Source organism: Trichosurus vulpecula, chromosome 9 (genome assembly GCF_011100635.1).
Source record: "Trichosurus vulpecula isolate mTriVul1 chromosome 9, mTriVul1.pri, whole genome shotgun sequence".
NCBI lineage: Eukaryota > Metazoa > Chordata > Mammalia > Diprotodontia > Phalangeridae > Trichosurus > Trichosurus vulpecula.
The window spans coordinates 111892691-111911075 of NC_050581.1; the positions used below are offsets into that span (position 1 = coordinate 111892691).

An 18385-nucleotide genomic window follows, 5' to 3' on the forward strand; every position below is an offset into this window, starting at 1 on the left:
GCAGAGCAGCTCAGAGCGGTTGGATCTAGATGGTCTGAGAAGAAATGGGAAAAACATGAGCACAACAGTGTGTGGGGGGGTGGGGAACCCCACTGCATTTCTAGTCAGTTATTCTGGCTCCTTTGTGGCAGTGGACTAGAGACAACCTCTTGCCCTCAGTTTCCATATCTATTAAAATAAAAGGGTTGGATTAAATCATCTCAAGGACCAGCTCTGCTACACTACACAAAATAAGAAGCCTAAGTTTGGTAGTGCTTTGTAATTTACAAAAGCCCTTGCCTTCCTTAACAATACTAAGCCAGTTCTCACTACAAAGCAAAACCCATCACACACGTTAACATATATACCACTTTGATAGCTCTTGCTCTGTACGAGACTGTGAGGTGTGCACTTTCCCAACCCTGAGTGTGAAGGATAAAATTCTTTAGCCTGACATTTAAGCCCAAATGCTCCTTTCTGGTTTTGTTTTTGAAGATATTTGGACTGTTCCCCACTTCGGTGTCCTGGCATTTATGCATGCTGATACCTTTGATGTTCAGCCCGAGTTTCCCCATCAAGGATCCCTTGTCTCAGAATCTGAACTAACACTTGGCCCAGCTCTCTTAGTCCTTCACATGGCTAAAATACACTTAAGCCTAGAATCACTTGGCCCTTCAAATGTTACGTTTTTTTTTTTTTTTGCTTGCTTTTGGGCATATATTACCACCCCATGAAGAACAAAAATTTCTTAAATAAAATATTTAAATTCTTCAAGGTAGACACTGCGTGCTTAACGAATTAACTGAGAAAAAAAATCCAGAAACGTCTATGGAAGATGCAGCTGAATGAGAAAATTAAAATATTCATACCACTCTTAATTTAGAAAAAGCAGTTTCATAACATATCCCTTTGCAATTTTAAAAGTCTGTGATTCATAACATTTGTAGGTGGAGACTAGATTTTTAGGTTGACTTGCCCAGGGTCACATAGCCAGTACATGGCAGAACTTGGGTCTTTTGCGTGTAGCATGACCTGGTAGCTTCTGGGTTTGTCCCATACCATGCAAGTGAAGAAATTTTTAGACTGGGCCTTCTTACCCTAGCAAAGAGAGGTACCTGAAGGGGAGGATTAATTTTCCCTATGCCCAAGAAGGAGAATCCCCATCCCACCAATGGTTTAGGGAGGAAAATTGCTCCAGAAACAACAGGGAAAGGAGCTGAGGTTAGAAATCTTTACACCCTCAAGAGCCCTGTCATTTTCTAAATAGCCACTTGCTTTTGGGACAGAATCAAGCACCAAAGGTAAAAGGATACAATGCATTCACAAGGGATAAATAGAACTTTATTTAAATAAACATTTGCGCTCTGTACACAGCCCCAGGGACGGGGAATGGGGAGGGGGCTCAGTCATCAGCGGTTTTACGAACATCGAAGCTACCACAAGGCCCACGCAGCAGCTCCACGAGCAAGGCCAGCAACTGGCTGTGCTCCTGCTGCACATCTGGCGGCAGGGCGGGCAACTCACAGCGGAGGCTCCGCTCCACCATTCGGCCTAGGGCCCGGCGAAGCTCCCGTAGCAGCCGAACAGTGTGCGAGTCACCCTCTAGCCGTAGGAGATCACTGTCACTCAGGGAGATGGTGGCACGGCGCCCATCATCTGGGGTTGAGGGAATGGGGGAAGAATTAGAAGTCACAATGGCTAGTACTTGGCTGGAACCAAGAATGAGGAAAAAGCCTAGCCCACCAGGGGACTAGAAGAGAATTTAGATTAAGAGAAGAACAGATCATCTGTTCCTCAAAGGAAGAGAAATGGGCCCAAGGGAACCAGGTACGCACCTCTGATATGGACGTCTCCATCGGTCAGCAGCAGCACAGCCAGGGGGTGGACCTGGGACGAGTCTCGCACAAAGACACTGCCATTGGACTTAACAGCCATGAAATATGTCAGCCAACGGCTACGTAGCCGAGTAGCCTCCCTGTGGGGAGAAAAAACAGGGTCAATATTAATAACTTTCCCTGGAATCCTCTCCTCCTCCCACCTCAAGTTTAAATCCCTATGGCCTTCACGGCTCTGCGCACCTGTTAATGGTTGACTTATGCAGCAGGATATTGCCGGCTTTGGTCCGGTAGGTGACACTATTGGGCTTGAACTTTCCCTGCCGGGTCACCTTGCCCTGCCTCACCTGTGAGGCACAAAGAAGATGGATGGAATAAAAATAGGCATGTGCACTGGGGAGCCAAGACGCCTGACAGGGCAGGTACCGTCATCCTGCTAAGGGGCCTGAAAAAATGTTCTTGCCCATATGGAATCCATGAGTCAAGCTATACCTTGTTCTCCACTTCCCCTTCCCCCTACGAGGTGAGTCCTGATAGGACCACCATGCATACCCAGGTCCTGTACCTGAATGAGGTTGGGGTAAAGTCCAGCCATAAGCACCCCTTTCACCAGCTCCTCCTCTTCACTGTACTGGTTGCACTGGGCTGAGGGCAGGGTGCAGTCTGATGGTTTTCCCACCAGGAAGGCCTCATAAATGTTCTCTGAGAACTGCTTGATGAGGCCTGAGAAAAGAAAATTGGATGCAGGAGAAGAGTCTGAGTGGTCCCAGCCATCACTTAGGAAGCCCTATATAGCCTGGGTGTGTACTTGTGGGTGGGACAAAACAGGATGGGTGAGGCCTCTTACAGGCTAAGGACAACTAATGGAAATAGGATAAAGAACTAAAGGAGCAGGGGAAGGGGCCTGTGCTGAAACTCATTAAGGGGGGGGGTGTGGGGGTGTGGAGGGAGATGAAAGAAAGTGAAATGGGGTGCTCACCATGGATAAAACGCAGGCTGGGAGCATAAAGTAGGTTCTCCTCCAGATAGTTCTCTCGAGAACTACGATCCTGCCAACGAAGCACCTCCTCCCAGCCAGCCACAGCCCGGACAAATGCCAGGTGGTCACTCCCACTATCATGGCTCAATAGTGCCTTCACCTAAGAAGAAGAAATGCAGAGAGGAATCAGTCAAGTAACTTTATTATGAGCCTACTATGTGCCAGGCATTGTGCTATTCGAATATGTAGGGTCTGGTTGGACCACCCCAAAGAACTGAATATAGAGTGAAACTCCTAAAAAAAGGCCTTGGATAAAGATTTGCCATAACAGGGTTTGGAAAGCAGAGCAACAGCGTAAGAGTCTGACCTTGTCCACCTCAGCACGGTTCTGCAAGCTACTGCTGAAGGGGTCTCGGGTGAGGCAGGAGACAACAACTAGCAGAGGATGTAGGCAGCGGAAGATGGCTGCCAGGACAATGGCCTTGGCAAGCCTCGGGTCCGTGGAGATATGAGCAAGGCGCTGACCCAGCGTAGTCAGGAATTCCCGCTGGTCCAGCACACCTGCAACATTCCTTCTATCAGAGCAACCCCCCCCCCCCAAATGCCCATGGAATAGAAGGCCCTAATCTTAATAATGCCAGCCCACCAGGCAGTCATAGTTGCATCTCACACAGGGAAACTGAAGCCTATTCTCCCAGCAGCCCAAGGGGCTATCCTGTCCAGGAACCAAAGCACCACTAACCGATCTCCTGCAGCAGGATCACAGCCTCATCTACGGCCTTGATGTCAGGGCTATCCACAGCCTTGGAGAGGAATTCGACTGCCTGCAATGGAAGGCCCACATGCACGATGAGGCTCTCAGCCCTGCCACCCCACAATCCAAGGGAGGCACACACATCCAAAGCCCTCCTTGGCTCCCTTCGCACCCTTACCCTTCAGAGCCCTACCGTCTTCTCAGGCATATGGATCTTCGCTTGCAACACCAGGTTCTCCAGTGGGGTGCGCAGAATTTCGGGAACCTGAAAAGGTGCCATCTTCTCCAGCCTACTCCGAGGAAACAGGTGGTAGGCGAAGCCTGATTGGCACCGCCCAGCCCTTCCTCGGCGCTGGATCACATTTGCCCTTGACACCCACACTGTTTCTAGGCAGGACACCTGTCAAGAGGATGATGAAGATACGAGGTTAGTGAAATATGGCTCCTTGTTTTCCAGGCAGCACTTCAAACTGCCCACTAGAAAATATGCTGAATTCTGGGACTGAAGGGAAAATTACTGCCCTAACACTATGCTCTGGATCATTAGATTATGAAGTCTTGTCTCCTAGCATCACAATCTCCAGTTTATCTTTAGGACTCGATATAATGAACAACAGGAAAAGGAAATATAATACTTTATGGTCTAGGCTAAGCCAAAGTAGTTCCCTCAACATCTGATTCCTTCAGCTTAAGGGGCCACCTCCCCTAAGCTGCCATCCATCCCCATTTCTTGTTTGTTTATAGTTCTATGCTTTTCAAAGGGCTTATTCACCCATTATCTAATATAATCCTCAATGGCCCCATACATTAGGCAGATGCAGAAACAGAAGCCTAGGAGGCGGTATGGTATAACATAAAGCAGGCTAGACTTGGATTCAGGAAACCTGGGTTAAAATCCTGCTTCTTATGCTTGCAGATGATTAGTCATTTAACCTCTTAGGGCCTCAAACTTGTAAGCTATAAAATGGCTTAGATAACAGGATCCTCATGAGGAAAGCACTTTGTAAAATCTGAAGCATTACAGAAGTGTGAGATCTTATCTATCTTCTCAAGCCAGTTTAATGTTAGAGTCAGGCTAAAGCTAGGTCTTCTGGCTCTATTTCCAGTCCTTCTTCCATGCACACTACTGGGGCTTTTCCTGAAGCCTCATAGCTAAAGCTACAGGCAAGCGGCAGAGCTGGGAAATAGCAAGAGAACTGTGGGCATCTGGAGGAAATACCTTGGTCTTAAGGTCATAGCGCTCCTCCTTGTGCAGGCCACTGTCCACCACATGTACTATGTCGTTGACCGTGATGGAAGTTTCAGCAATGTTGGTGGCCAAGACAATCTTGCGCACCCCTGTCGGGGGCTGCTGGAAAATTGCCTTCTGGTCCATCATGGGGATGTTGGAGTGCACTGTTTGGGGCGTGGGGGGTAGGGGGAAATAGCACGCAAGCGCGCACGCACAGTCAAGCCCCACCAATAACACTTTCACAGGAATAGCAGGGAGCAGAGCATTCCCCAGGACACAAGACTCTCCCATGGGGCAGGAAACCTATAGAGCTGTCTCTCTCCAAGTTCACAGTCAGCTTTTGTTCTCTTCCCTCCTCCACTTAGCTCTGGGCTTGTAACTGACTCTTTGCCAAATGGGAACATAGTCAAGCCAGTACCCACTGTTACCTCTAGATGGAGCTGCTTCCCAGGCCTCCCCCACAACCAAGAGGCCTGGACCAGGGTGTAGGTCCCCTTTCCTCTCCCCTGCTCCCAAGCCCAGCTCACCTGGCAAGATCAGGTACTTGCTTTCATAGGAGCCCAAGGCCTCCTGCAGGCGTTGCTGTACTCCTTTGATCTCCTGCCAGCCAGGCAGGAAACACAGAATCCCACCTGAAAACCAGCCCCAGCAACCTGATCACTTGGGGGCCCTGAATGGGATGGGGGGGGGGGGAACCTAGGACAGATAACAGAGTGTCCCCAAAGAATTCCCACCTATTTATTCCTGGTCAAGATCACAGGAAATCTGAGGCTTAGGGTAGGATTAAGCTGAATGGGACAGTGCTCAGCATTCACTCTACCCCCATTCTTCCCAACTCCATTCATACAAAGGTTCTTCTTCATGCATGCCCAAGGCCCCTTGCCCTAGCAGCCTGAATCTGATTGAGGAAAACCTGCTCTAGGAATCCTAGGCCAAAAAGGCACTTACCTGGGTCTCCCCGGGCATCAATATGCAAAACCAGATCAGTCATGAGGTCCAAATCCAGAGCGCACTCATCCTCAGACTACGGCCAGGGGTAAAGGGGAACAAGAAGAGTTGGAGACAGTGGCCTAGGTTCAGGCACCTGAAGTGAACAATACCCCAGGACCCTCTCCAAGGTTATACAGCACTCCAGGCCAATGCAACTGGGCTGACCGGCTGATGGGGGAACCTCAGGGTCAAGGGTTCATGGGTACCCCAAGAATGGGTTAAGACTAGGGAATGCCAGGAAGAGAACAAGCATACCCATTACAGACAGAGGGAAAAAACCAGAGTCAACTCTGTAAGGCGGCTGGGAGGCAAGAGAAGCAACAAGGGTGGACAAGAAGCCCCGGCCATTGCCATCTATTCCCCTTACCTCGTGATGCCGGTGCCGGTGCTGGTGCTTGCCCAACTTGGCCAAGATGTCCTCCAGGTAGTGCTCCTTCACTGGGTACATGAAGCCAGGCACCTTGATGACTGGGCAGCCACCAAAGTATCGAGCAAAGCGCTCATTGTCACCCGTGGCACTCATTAACACAAGCCGCAGAGCTGGGTTCAACCGCTGCAGCCCCTTCAGCAGGATGAGCAGAAAGTCCGTGTTGACGTCTCGTTCGTGTACCTCATCTACGATGACATGGCTCACACCCTCGAGACTGGGGTTGCTCTGCAACTTCCGAAGGAGGATGCCCACAGTGCAGAAGAGCAGGGCTCCACCTCGGGCCGGGGGCTTACTCTCCAGCCGCACCTGGAATCCCACATTCCGCCGCAGAGAGGGTCCCAGTTCATGACTAACACGTTGGGCCACAGACACAGCTGAGATACGGCGGGGTTGAGTGATGATCACATTGCACCGGGCCCCTCGGCCCTCTGTCACGTAACGTTCCAGCAGCAGCTGTGGTATCCGTGTTGTCTTGCCACAGCCCGTGTCCCCTGAGATCACAACCACAGGGTGCTGTTCGATCGCTGACAGGATGGTGTCCCGGTGTGGATCCACAGGTAGTTGGTGAGTCTCCTGCCAGGAAGGCCCACGCCGCCGCCACAACTCCAACAGCCCCTGGCTTAGCCGTAGCTCCTCTCCCTCCGACAGAGGAATGTAAGGCTTCCCTGTGATAGGGTCACTCAGGGGCCCTGTGTCCTTGCTTAAGTGCAAGGGATCCTCATTCTGCAGCCTAGGCTCCGGGGAGATCCAAGGATTTTCCACGGGGTACTGGAGAGGGCCAGCAACACAGTGAGGGGTGTTCATTTACTCCAGCTCTACAGCCTCAAGAGGGGTAAGGCCCAGAGTGCCCTGGTGCCCTGGAATCCCCAGTTACACAGAGCTGACTGCAGGGCTCACCCAGCCCTCCTACCACTGCAGGAACCTTAAGAAGGACCAACTCAATTCTAGGCAGCTGGAATTTAAAGGGTCAAACTTGGGGGTGGGGAGTGTTGAATTCGGGTGTGGAGAAGGGAAACCAGAGGCAGATAATACCACAAAGACATAGGATACCACCAGGTTTTGAAGTCTGGTGTGGAAAAAGGAAAGGATGGAACAAAACATCACAGATGTCTAGGACAGCACCAGGTGGAGCCATGCAGCTGACCTAGGGATGAAATCATTCCCAAGCCAAACCTGCTGACCTATGCAGGAGATATTGTTGGGACTTTGGCTCCTAAGTCCCTGTCTGTGCCCACCCCCACTGCTGCCCTACTTACATGGTTCAGGTAGTTCTCCATCTTTCGCAGGATAGGCTCTGGCACCTGGATGGTGCAGGGTCGACGCTGTGTTTCGCCTAGCTCTCGCAGAGAGGCCAGGTTGTACATGGCGTGAGTCAGTGGTTCATTGTTCCTATCCACTAGGCCCAGGCTCTACAGAGGAGATACAAGTCAGGCCCTTAAGAAGGCAGGCCCAGGCACATTCCAAGGAAAGAGATTCCTATGACGCAGTGGAAAGGAGGTGGGGAAGAGGAATCTTCCTCTCACAAGTCACATGATATACAGCTGAAAGGGACCTTAAAAGTCATCTCAGCTGTTCCCCTCATTTTACAGATGAATACTGAAATCCAGAGGTCAGGTGACTCGCTGTTACCCAAGGGACAGCCAGGAGCGGAGCCAGGATTCAAACTCAGGTCCTCCAATGCCCAATGCAGGGCTCTTTCCATTGTACCACACTGCCTCTCAAGCTGCCTCAGGTATCCGGAATAGACACAGAACACTGTCTTCTCAGAGAACAATCTCTGGACCTCAGTTTACTCATCAGTAAAATGGGGCGGGGGAGGGGGGGGGGTCCTTTCTACCTTAAAATCTGTGACCAGATGGTCCTAAGCATTTTGAACAGAACCACTCTCTCGGAGCAGAACTCAGCATTCCTCTGGATAGGTTCTGTGAAGGGAGGTGGCTCCTTTGGCTATGTTAGTTGGACATTCTAGTCCTTCCACATAGCAGCTTCCTCCCTTTACCTATCCAAACTCATCTCCTACTGCTTGTCTGTGATAACCCCAAAGCAGACTGAGGGTCCCTAAGCAGCACCTCCCCACCTCCTTCTTCTTTCTTTCTTCTTTCCTTCTTTCCCATTCAGCTCAAACCCTATAATAGCTTTATGAACGTGCTCCAATCACTGCAGCTCAGTGAACCAGTCTGTGTTAAATCACTTAAAACCTGGCCCAAGTGTTTAAGTCTCATCTGGACAACTAAACAACCATATGCTCCCTGAAGGCAAAATGGTTCCATTATACTTTTATGTCTCTCTCATAGCACCTAGGTAGCACAACTGAGTCCTGTTCAATGAATAAATGAGAAAAAGGGGAAAGCAAAAGAGAAGGTCTGGATGGGTCTTAATGTCAAGCAATATATGAAGTCTTGACCATTAAAGACTCTTCCCTTAGACATCAGGGATGGGGAAAAGTTAAAATATGCGTGCAATTAATTAGTAAAGACAACAAATGGACTGAGCCTGATAGCTATGACAGACCAGCACTTCCAGAGTCACCTCCAGGCCAGAGGCCTCTTGGCACCCTCACATCCCTTGAGTCTCAATCTCATTTGTCTGGGCTCACCTTCAACTTCTTGCAAGCCAAGGCAGCTGCTTTATTTTCCGCCTCTGCTTTGCGGCGCCCCTTGGCAACAAAGGTCATGGGACATGGCCAGAGCAGGGTAAGAGTGGAGAGCTTTGTCTTGGTACCCACAGTGTGGAATTGCATGAGGTTCTGAAAGAATATAAGGAAAATGGTTTATTAAGAAACTGTTTGAGAGGAGATCCGTGTCAATGGATATTAGGTGGTGCTACAGGGAATGTGGAGTGACCCCTTCTTCCAAAAGACCCCCACATATCAATAATGGTAATAAAAGATAAAACAAAGTTGCTTCTCAGATGGACCCTTGGATCCAACAGAAGAGCTACAAGGCAAGCTGGTGATTCTGAACTATCAGCTCAGATCTTCTAGCTGAAGAGGAGCACAAATATCACCCCAAGGAAAGCATACCCTGGACTTCCAAAGATTTTACTTTCCATGGCAGGGCAAGGATACTTGAAAGAACACCAAAAATTGCAACTGACCTTTCTTAAGCTCCCCCCAGGCATGGTGTGGGAAATGGGAGGGGAGGTATCAGACAACGGAACTACATGACAAAAGATACTGAAGCTTTTTCCTTGGGTGTAAGGCCAGGCACTACTGCCATCCCTGGGGCACCATCATGTTTAACTGAGAGGACCCACAGAAGGAGAGCACCCCTTGGGGCAGACAGTTTTCCAGGCTCCTGCATGCCAACCTCTCCAGTCCTAGATCTTATCCACATTAAGCTTGATTAAACCTATTCATCCCCCCAATCTTTTAACTAGAAAGGACCTTAAGAGATTTTCGAATATACCCTTCCAAATTCATGTAGGAATCTCCTCTATCTCATCTCCTCCCTCCATCCTATACCATTTTCTCCTCAGGGAAGTTCTTCACCTACATGGCAAACTCCCATATTTCTGCTTTGGTCTCCCTTGCTAGGATCTTACGGACTTGAAGATAAGAGATAGGACACAAACCTAACGCTGGGCACAGACTTTGGAGTCATTCCTGGCAACCTGCCCAGCACAGACATAGTTGCCATGTTTCTTACAGACAGTCCTGGTCATATCGCTTTTTTGCTTTGACCGTCTTAATTTGGCATCTGATCCAATCCACAATCTGATTCTGTACAAATTTCCCAGCCTCATCTAACACTATTCCCCCTTTCAGCCAAACCGGGGTAATCACGGTCCAGAAACACGCTCTATGCTTCTCATCCGCTAGGCCTCTCTTCATGACACCCAATACCCCTTGCCAGATTATCACCTATCCCCCTTCCCTATTTCTGAAATCCAATCCTTCAAGACCTAGTTTAACTGCTTCCTTCAAGAAGCTTCCTCAGTCTTACCCAGTTGAAAATGATCTTTCTCTCCTCAAAACTCACATACAACTTGTACTTCTTGTGACTGACTGTGTTAGTCATATCTTACTAATAAACTGTGAATTCTATGAAGGAAGAAGGCCTGTGTTTATATTTTTATTTCCCCCAAGCGCTAAGCACAACACTGCATATCATGGTTATATTAAGTATTGAATGAAGTCTCTCACTACATCTACATAGGAGAAATCAGACAGTTTTGAAGATTCCTCTTTTCCATCCCACTCTCTACACACAGATCCTTCTACATACTAATATCAAAGTTTTGCTCATGTTTCCAGATTTCTTAATCAGTCACTTAATTAGTCACTTAATGATCTCCTCCCCTTAGAGTGCAGGTAATCTCCACTTACCTTGGCGGTGGAGGACGAGGTTGCAATCTGGATCACCTTGGCCAGAAGGTTCTTGGGAAGCGGGAACTGGGTAAGTGCTCGGACAGCACTGTCGTCGTCTGTCATCTCAAAGGAGCCCCCTCTGGGATACCCAAGAGTCTAGGTGAAGAACAGTCTCCACCCCTAGTGCTACAATCTAGGGCACTAGGATGATGGAGTGATTTGGGAGTGGGTGACAGGGTGAGTACCAGAAATGGGATTGGAGCTAGAAATGCCTCAATTCTGAACTTCACTCAGATGGTTCCCTATGAACACTGACCGTGTCTGTGCACAAAATATTACAAGTGCTGCTTCAGCTTCCCCTGAGGAAAATGAGGGTACTTTCTAGAAAGGCAAGGACTCTAAAATACTGTTTGAAAGCATTTTAGGGAAAGAACACTCTGCAACCCCGTGGATGTTCTCCTTTTGTGCCTTGTATAATGGCCACCAAAGTCTAGAAACAGGACAGAGTTCTGCAGCAGGGGCATCTCTGGATTGAAGTAGGTTGGGCCACTATCATCTCTGGTTTTTCAAGAGGGAATCTCTGTTGCTATTATTTAGCAAAAAACCAGTCACACAGTTCAAGACCTAGCCAGCTGTTTCCCCTAAGACAAAAAGTAACACTAACGAGTAATTAAGGTACAATCTAGGCAATGAGGAGACATCTGGGATTCAATCAAAGCCACAACTAGCAGGGATCCTATCAATTTCATAGAAAGTCTCCTGGAAGCAGGGAGTGAGTAGAAATCAAACACACCTGTGGAGAATCCTGCTTAAAACACCCCCTATCCTGCCCCCAAGTACTGATGATCAGTTCTCCCTGTACTTCCCCATTAGGACTATACCTTGTGTCCCTGAGTGGAGTGTGAGACTCCTGTTGGGCCATAGACAGGAAGTCGGTAACATCAATTGTCCCTTCCTCTAGCTCTTCTTCTTCCTCATCCTCTTCCTCTCGGCCCATAGAGCGGGATAGACTGCTGGGCCCCATTGGCCGGATGCTCTCAGGGTTCAGCTGCCTCCAGGAGTTGGGTGGCATAGTAGGTTCTGGCCGCCACCAGCTGTCAGCCGGAGAGCCAAATCTGTCAGCCAGCACTCGGTATTTAGCTGCATCAAAGAGTTCATTTCGGGGTCCCAGAAGGCCCCAGCCCTGTAAGGAGGAAAGCACCCAGGTAGGGGTATCTTTTAGATGATCCAGGTTCCTCTAGGAAAATAGACATGGACTTTCCCCCACGGCAGCGTATCCCAGCCTGAGCTCAGCTATAGGTCACAACATCTCCAAGATGTAGTAGAAATAAGTGCTGACTCTGGATCAAAAAACAAACAAACAAACAAACAAAAAAAAACAACAAAAAAAAAACACCTCGGGTTTGAATCCCTTCTCTGGTGCTTAGCAGTTATGTGATATTGGGCATGTCACTTAACCTTACTGGGTCTCACATTTTCCACATCATTCCAAATGAGAGGCTTGAAATCACTCACTTTGCTCTCCATGTGCAGCTCTGCTTGGTTTCAACTCATGGAACCAGATTCCTCTCCCAGGACAAAGTGACCACCAGAAATCAACATGCTGTTTATGCCAACCTAGGATATACTCAACAACTTCTCAACTCTCAGCCTCCTCTCTCCTCTGATTGAAGCGCTCGAGGGTGGAGCACTCAAATCCACCCAAAGCCTTGCTTTACAGAGGGAAGACCTTGGACTCTGCAGGTCTTTCTATTCTCTTATCTACAGCTGTGCTTGGTTTCAATCTGACAGAACAAGATGACCCTATGCTAGGTATCTCTTGGGGTCACCTCACTCTTTTCCAGCTTCCTTTTGCATGTGGTCTTCCCCTGCTAGACTGTAATCTCCTTGAGGGCAAGTAGGGATTTTCTTTCTTTTTCTTATTTGTATCACAACCAGCAGAGTAGTCAGCACTGAGTGGGTACTTTATATGTGTTTACTGAATTGGACTAAATGGTCTCGAGATCCCTTCCATCTCTAAACCCATCACCCACAATGACCAACAAAGGACTGCGAGGACGGGATTTAACCTCTGAGGTGAACAGGGTTTGAGAATACTAGATGATCAAAGCCCAACTTCTCATAACAGTCACTGACATTTACTGAGTGCTATAAGGGTGCCTTGCAGAGCATGAGCTCTCAGGAAAAAAAAAGTTAGGAGAAGCTGAGCCCAGCAGGAAAAGCAAGTAAGTGAGGAGCATCAAGGAAACAGGGATTCCTGGAGATACAAGAGGAAGAATCCATCACCTTAAAAAGCTGGCATGCAGCGGCTGCAGCCTGCCTCTCGGCATCAATCTTCTTACTCCCATAACCTTCCACCTCAACGCTCTTCGGCCACTTTATGTGCAGTGTGACTTTCTGTGGAGAGATCATAAAGGCTTGGGACTCTGGCCTCTTTCTGTTTTTTTCTCCAGCTCCTGGCCAACCTTTAAGGTCTGTGAGAATTATCAGTCAACTCACACATACAGGCTGGAATTTCAGTCACCTCCAAAAAGGCAGAAACGACCACTTCTGGGGACTGAGACTATCATTTTGAGTAATGTGACAATGATGCCTGACAATGGATTAAAAGTCTGGAAAGCCTAAGGTAGATTGTAAGGGACAGTCATTCCAGCTTCCCCTTTCTAAATGGGACTAAGACCTCCATGAATTGGCACTGACATGAACTGATTCTAATTCTAGGCTCATAAAGGAACATTTTCCCTCTCACGGTTTCCTTAACTACAATATGAGAAAAACATAACTTAAGCATCTTCACAACTGCCACAGAGATCAAAAAAACCAATGTACACCAAAATACTTAGACAGATAAAATGCTGCACATAAGGCACATTATTAAATTAACTCAGGACCTAAAGAAAAGTTAGCCTAGTACAAGAGTCAGATGTTTTTGTTGTTGGAGGGAGAGTACTGGGGAAAACGGAGGAATATATGTGAAATACTCCTTCCATATAACACTAATAATTTTTCTGAATCTAGAGGAAAGGGCATTTAAAGGAAAGCATGACAAGAATTAGCAATCTGGAGTAATGACTTGATTCTAGTACAAACACAAAGTTCTAAGTCTTCCCGCTATTTCTCTTCTCTCTCCTACTCACACCAATGTAGCCTGCTCACTCAAGACAACTTTTGTCCAAACACTGCAGGATGAATTAGAATGGGTCTTTGAAAATTCAAAATTTACCGCGTTTCCACATTTTCTGGTCTAACTTCTTCAGTCATTTTTTTCATTCTATAATCAATTGCTTCCCTACATTCCCTCAATTCTCAACCAACAGAAGAATTCTCTGCTATTCATTGAAAGCAGTTACCTTTTTCTTTGGCCCATTTGTGTGGACGTAGACCAGTTTGTCTTTTGCGTGAGAGATGCCAAGGGCTCTTCCGATCACACTGTTGAGAAGATTTTTGGGCTGTGGGAATTCTTTCAACAAATCCCTAGAAGCTAAGAAGACACAAAACAGAAAATATTACACTTGTTTTTAGCAACCCCCATGGCTTACTGTGTGCAGAGTAGTCTTCTGCTAGATCCTAGAGCCAGGGCAAATAAGAGGGATGTTGGGGTTAAGATGCTATATTGAATTAAAGAGACATGGATAACTTGGACCCTTAAAAAAAAAAAGAGGACCAGTTCTTGACATTATAGGGGAGATCAACCCTCCACTCTTCTCCACACTCCATATGACTAAGTCCCTAAGGAAGGGTAACCTTATTCCTCTCTCACATGCCATCAGTACTTCCTAAAATAGGAAATGCTCTGCTTCTAAATTCTATAGAGAGGGGTAGACCAGGGTTCTTGAGTAAAACTGAGCTTATCAAATTTCCTGTTAATAATTAAAATAAATTGTGAGAGGGGAAGAGAAGGCACTCATAAAAAAAGAGAGAGAGAAAACAAGGGCAATGCAGAGGCCCCTTAGCTGAGATTCTCTAAGCACAGGTTATTGGAAACCAACAGAGACAAGAGAAGGATTCGCTCAAAGTCACACAACTAAAGAGTACAGTGATAAGTCCTTCAGATCACAAATTTAGAGCCAGGAGAGACCTCAGAGGTCATCTAGTCTAACCCCTTGAGACTCGGAGGAAGTAAAATGACATGCCCAAGATCACTAAAGGCAGGATTTGAATCCAGGTCCTTTAATTCTAAAGCCAGTACTCTTTTTACTACACTGCGTTGCCTTTAGGAATGCCAGATTTTAGGTCTGAACCGTAATCCCCAAATTGAGAGCTAGAAGGGATCTTGTACTTTATCTAATCCAACACTCACAGATGAGAAAATGGAGGCCCTTGAGATTAAATTACTTGCCCAAAGTCATATGGCTAATTAACGAAAGGTTAGAACCCTGGGCTTCCGACTTCTTCCGACTCCATTTCTTTTTCCACTATCCTACACTGCATATCCCACCCAAATGAGAAATAACTCTCTGGAAGCAGACACCCAGAGGCCAGCTAGATAGCCTTACTGTTGACAGATGGGCAATGGGCCTACAGAGGGCGGAACTGGCATGGTGTCTCAGCTACCAGAAGAGTAACCTTATTCCTTTGATTTTCACCCTTAGATTAGTTTGGGGGGGGAGGTGCTTATGTGCACTCAATAAGAGTCAGAACTACAGTCTGATTATACCAAAAGTTGTTCTCGGCTGACAGCTAGCAGGTGATAAAGAGGGCAGTCTCGGGGAACTCCCATAGTGCCATTCTGTCGAGGTACCACTAAGATGGAGGATGGCATCAGGAAGCAGGTGAGCTAAAGTCTCCTTAGTTTTTAAGACCAATGTCTCTGAGACCTTTAATGTGAACCAGTTCTCAAGGAAACCTTTTGTGTGAGGGCCTTAGTTTTTTCAAAAGTATTTACTGAGCACCTACTGTGTTCACTGAGTTAGGTACCAAGAGAAATACAGAATTCAAGGTTCCTGCCCTCTGGGGTAGATAGCACAGAAACCCACATCTACTCAGTACAGCTGGCAGCAGAAGTAAGGCCGGGTTCTCCCGGCTCTGCTCCTGAGAACAGGCAGCATCGGCCTTGCCCTCCTCAGCTGGACAGAATGTGCGGGTGTCCTGGGTGTCCCAGATGCCACCCTCTGCCCTCTCATCCTCCCCAGCCATATCACTGCTTAGTTTCATGGAGCGGCAGGGGGTGCAGTCTCCGCGCTAGCCCAACAACTCCGGGCGCACTCCCCGCCCCAGCCTGGGGCTCTACCTCCCACCCTCAGTTCCAGCGCCTAATCCATACTCAAGTACCGGGCAAGCCCAACATCTATTTACAATGAGAACTGGTCTCTCACACGTCTCCAGGCAAGGGCACCCGGGAGTCCAACACCTCGGCCTGGGTCTTTTCGGCTCTTCTTCGGCCCCTGGCCCCCATCCCCATTACAACCCACTCCCCTCTCGGCCTCCTCAGGAGACCTTGCGGGTCATTAGGTCGCCCCTTCCCCACTGCCCTCACTTCTTTGAACATATAACCTAGACTCTACCGGCAAACAGAAAGCGCTCAGTATGTGCTGGTGAACTGGCTCGCGGGACCCTTTTCTTCCCAGACCGGTCCTCAGGTCGCCCTGCTCCAGCCCAGCCGGGGGAGCCCCTTTCGCCGTTAGGCTGCCAGCCTCCTCCCGCCTCTCCTCACCGGTCGATGCCCACCCTGCCCCCTCCCGGCCTCCGGCCTCGCCGCTCCCTGCGTTCTGGGCCCAGGCCATCGGCCCCGCTCCTCCTCCTCCTCACCGTTCACCATGCTCCCGTTCCCGGCCCCGGGCCGGGGCCCGCTGGGGGCCGGGGGCGGCTGCTGTTCGGCCGCCGCCGCCTCGATCTCGTCGAGTTCCTTGGCGCTGTCGGAGCAGGCGCGGGGGCAGCCTGACGAAAGGCCTCGCGACTGTCCCTGACGCCGGGGTGGGGGGGGCGGCAGCGGCTGCAGCCGCTGGGATACCCCGGTCACTAGAACCATGAGCCGCTTGGCGACCGCCATTTCCGTCCCACTCACCCCTGCGCGAGGGCCCGCGCCGCCTCCCCGCCCCGCCGCGGCACACGCACGCGCAAGGATGGGAAGCGAGTGGGCGGCGCGAGCGGGCGCGAGGCCCCGCAGGCCTGGAGGCCCCGGGGCTGTCGCTCGAAGCAGTGGAACAGCCGGGAGCACAGACAGCCCGGCGCTCCTCTTTCCGGGCGGAGCCTGGTTTGGGAGGGGCGGGAGCTCCGGTCGCCAGGGGGCAGTTAAGGACCGGGCCTTCTGAGCTTTAGGTCCAGCTCTCGGGCGTCGTCGGGAGGGCTAGAGCCCGGAACCAGAGGCTCCAGTAAACACCCTCCACGTGCCGTCCGGCCGGGCCCCTCCCCCCGCGGGGCTGGGGAGGGGGAGCGGCGAGGACACAAAGCCCTCCTCCTGAGAATTGAGTGAGGTCTGATTGAGGGGGAGAATAGAGGAGCCGCCAATTCCAGAGTCGGGTCGGCCTCCCCGTTACACAGCGCGGATCGGGGAACCGTAAACTCCCCTCTCCCCTCAAAACACACCTGAACGGAATGGGGAGGGGAGTGCTGTTTACCTTCTGCTGGAAAACCCAGCCGATCCCTGCCTCCTAGAGTTACGTTCCACTACAGGGGCACTACCCCAAGACTTTCTCTCTGGACTTAGGGGAAGTCTAGAAAAGAATAAGGTTTTATGACACAGTGCTCAAACTCTGGATGAAGCCCCCACCCCCAAAACGGCAAACGGGGCAGCCTACCTTCGTCCCCAGCACACCTTCCTAAAAGGTCGAACTACACAAAGTCAGGCGGCAAGTTGTGGGGTCCAGTCTCCTCTGAAGGCTTAAAACGCGGAATCAGGAGGCGAGACAGGAGAAGGTTTTTTAGGCATTAGAGGAGTGGTCTGAAGAGGTAGCTGGTAGCTCCTCTTCAGACGGACCCTGAGCACGGTGTCACCATTGCCCCACTATCACCTTCCTTCAGTTGTCTTCACCAGAACCGTGGGATGGGGCAAGGAACGGGCCCTCCACCACTCATTTTCTCTAAGAGATGACACTCCAGTCATTATCACTGGAGGGGCAAGGTTCTCAAGTGAAAAAAGCTCCCCACCTCACTACCCTTAGGAACCTTGGGTTATAGGCCTAGCTTTGCCACCAACTAGCTTTACAACTTGGGACAAGCTCTCTTAACCTGTTTCCTCATCGGTAAAATGAAAGAGTTATTCTAAAACAAGGATTCTTAACATTTTTTAATGTCATTGACCCCTTCTGCAATCTGCTGAAAACTATGAAGTCTTCATAATGTAAGATTTTTTAAAAAATTCAGAATGGAAGGAAATGCTAAATTGCCACCAGAAGTTAGTGAAAATAAAGATGTAATGTTTTCCCCCATCCAAGTTTATAGAATCCTTGAAATCTATGTGGTGAAACCTATGGACCCCTTATCAGAATAATATTTTTATATTCATAATTTTGAGAAATGCTAAATTTCAGTTAGCAGTTCATGAAAATAAAGATATAATTTTTCCCCCATCCAAGATCACAAATCCCATGAAAGCTTTCAAGACTCCTTAGGGGTCCAGGGACCTCTGCAGAAGATCTAAGATTTAAGAAGCCCAAAGAGGGTGGAAGGGAAATTCGTGACTGCCACTGGTAGGGCAAGACAGTAAAGAAATTGAGCTCAGAGAGACAAGATGCTAATGATCCCAAGGCTCCAGGGGTCCCAGACCAAAGCTTCTTCTAGCAAGAAGCTTTTCCAGGATGTCTTATTCACCCTCGTCTAGGGCTGCTCCCCCAATGTTCCTGAAGAGTATTGGCCCTTCCGCATACAAGAAGGGAAAATTCTGGAAGACTGGCACATTCGTGAGCAAGAGTTTTTGATGTCCATTTCTAGATTGAGAAT

General features: G+C 49.0%; 1 protein-coding gene across 3 annotated transcripts in view; it reads right to left on the bottom strand.

Annotated features, from left to right (window-relative positions):
- Positions 1-1298: 1298 nt before the first annotated feature.
- The window catches only part of DHX30 (DExH-box helicase 30), a 30670-nt gene continuing 13583 nt past the window's right edge, over positions 1299-18385 (bottom strand). For 2 of the 3 annotated variants that reach the window (XM_036737994.1, XM_036737993.1), the window contains exons 5-22: positions 13858-13988; positions 12794-12904; positions 11389-11690; positions 10526-10646; positions 8795-8944; positions 7455-7607; positions 6136-6966; positions 5727-5802; positions 5306-5410; positions 4767-4942; positions 3741-3947; positions 3536-3617; positions 3161-3354; positions 2794-2953; positions 2380-2537; positions 2058-2161; positions 1815-1954; positions 1299-1635 (exon numbers count right to left, since the gene is read on the bottom strand). In XM_036737994.1, coding sequence (XP_036593889.1) covers positions 1382-1635; positions 1815-1954; positions 2058-2161; positions 2380-2537; positions 2794-2953; positions 3161-3354; positions 3536-3617; positions 3741-3947; positions 4767-4942; positions 5306-5410; positions 5727-5802; positions 6136-6966; positions 7455-7607; positions 8795-8944; positions 10526-10646; positions 11389-11690; positions 12794-12904; positions 13858-13988 — 3455 coding nt within the window. In that variant the 3' untranslated portion in view covers positions 1299-1381. Of the gene's footprint in view, positions 1636-1814; positions 1955-2057; positions 2162-2379; positions 2538-2793; positions 2954-3160; positions 3355-3535; positions 3618-3740; positions 3948-4766; positions 4943-5305; positions 5411-5726; positions 5803-6135; positions 6967-7454; positions 7608-8794; positions 8945-10525; positions 10647-11388; positions 11691-12793; positions 12905-13857; positions 13989-16255; positions 16561-18385 lie in introns of those variants that run through there. The other variant, XM_036737995.1, reaches the window with a different exon arrangement.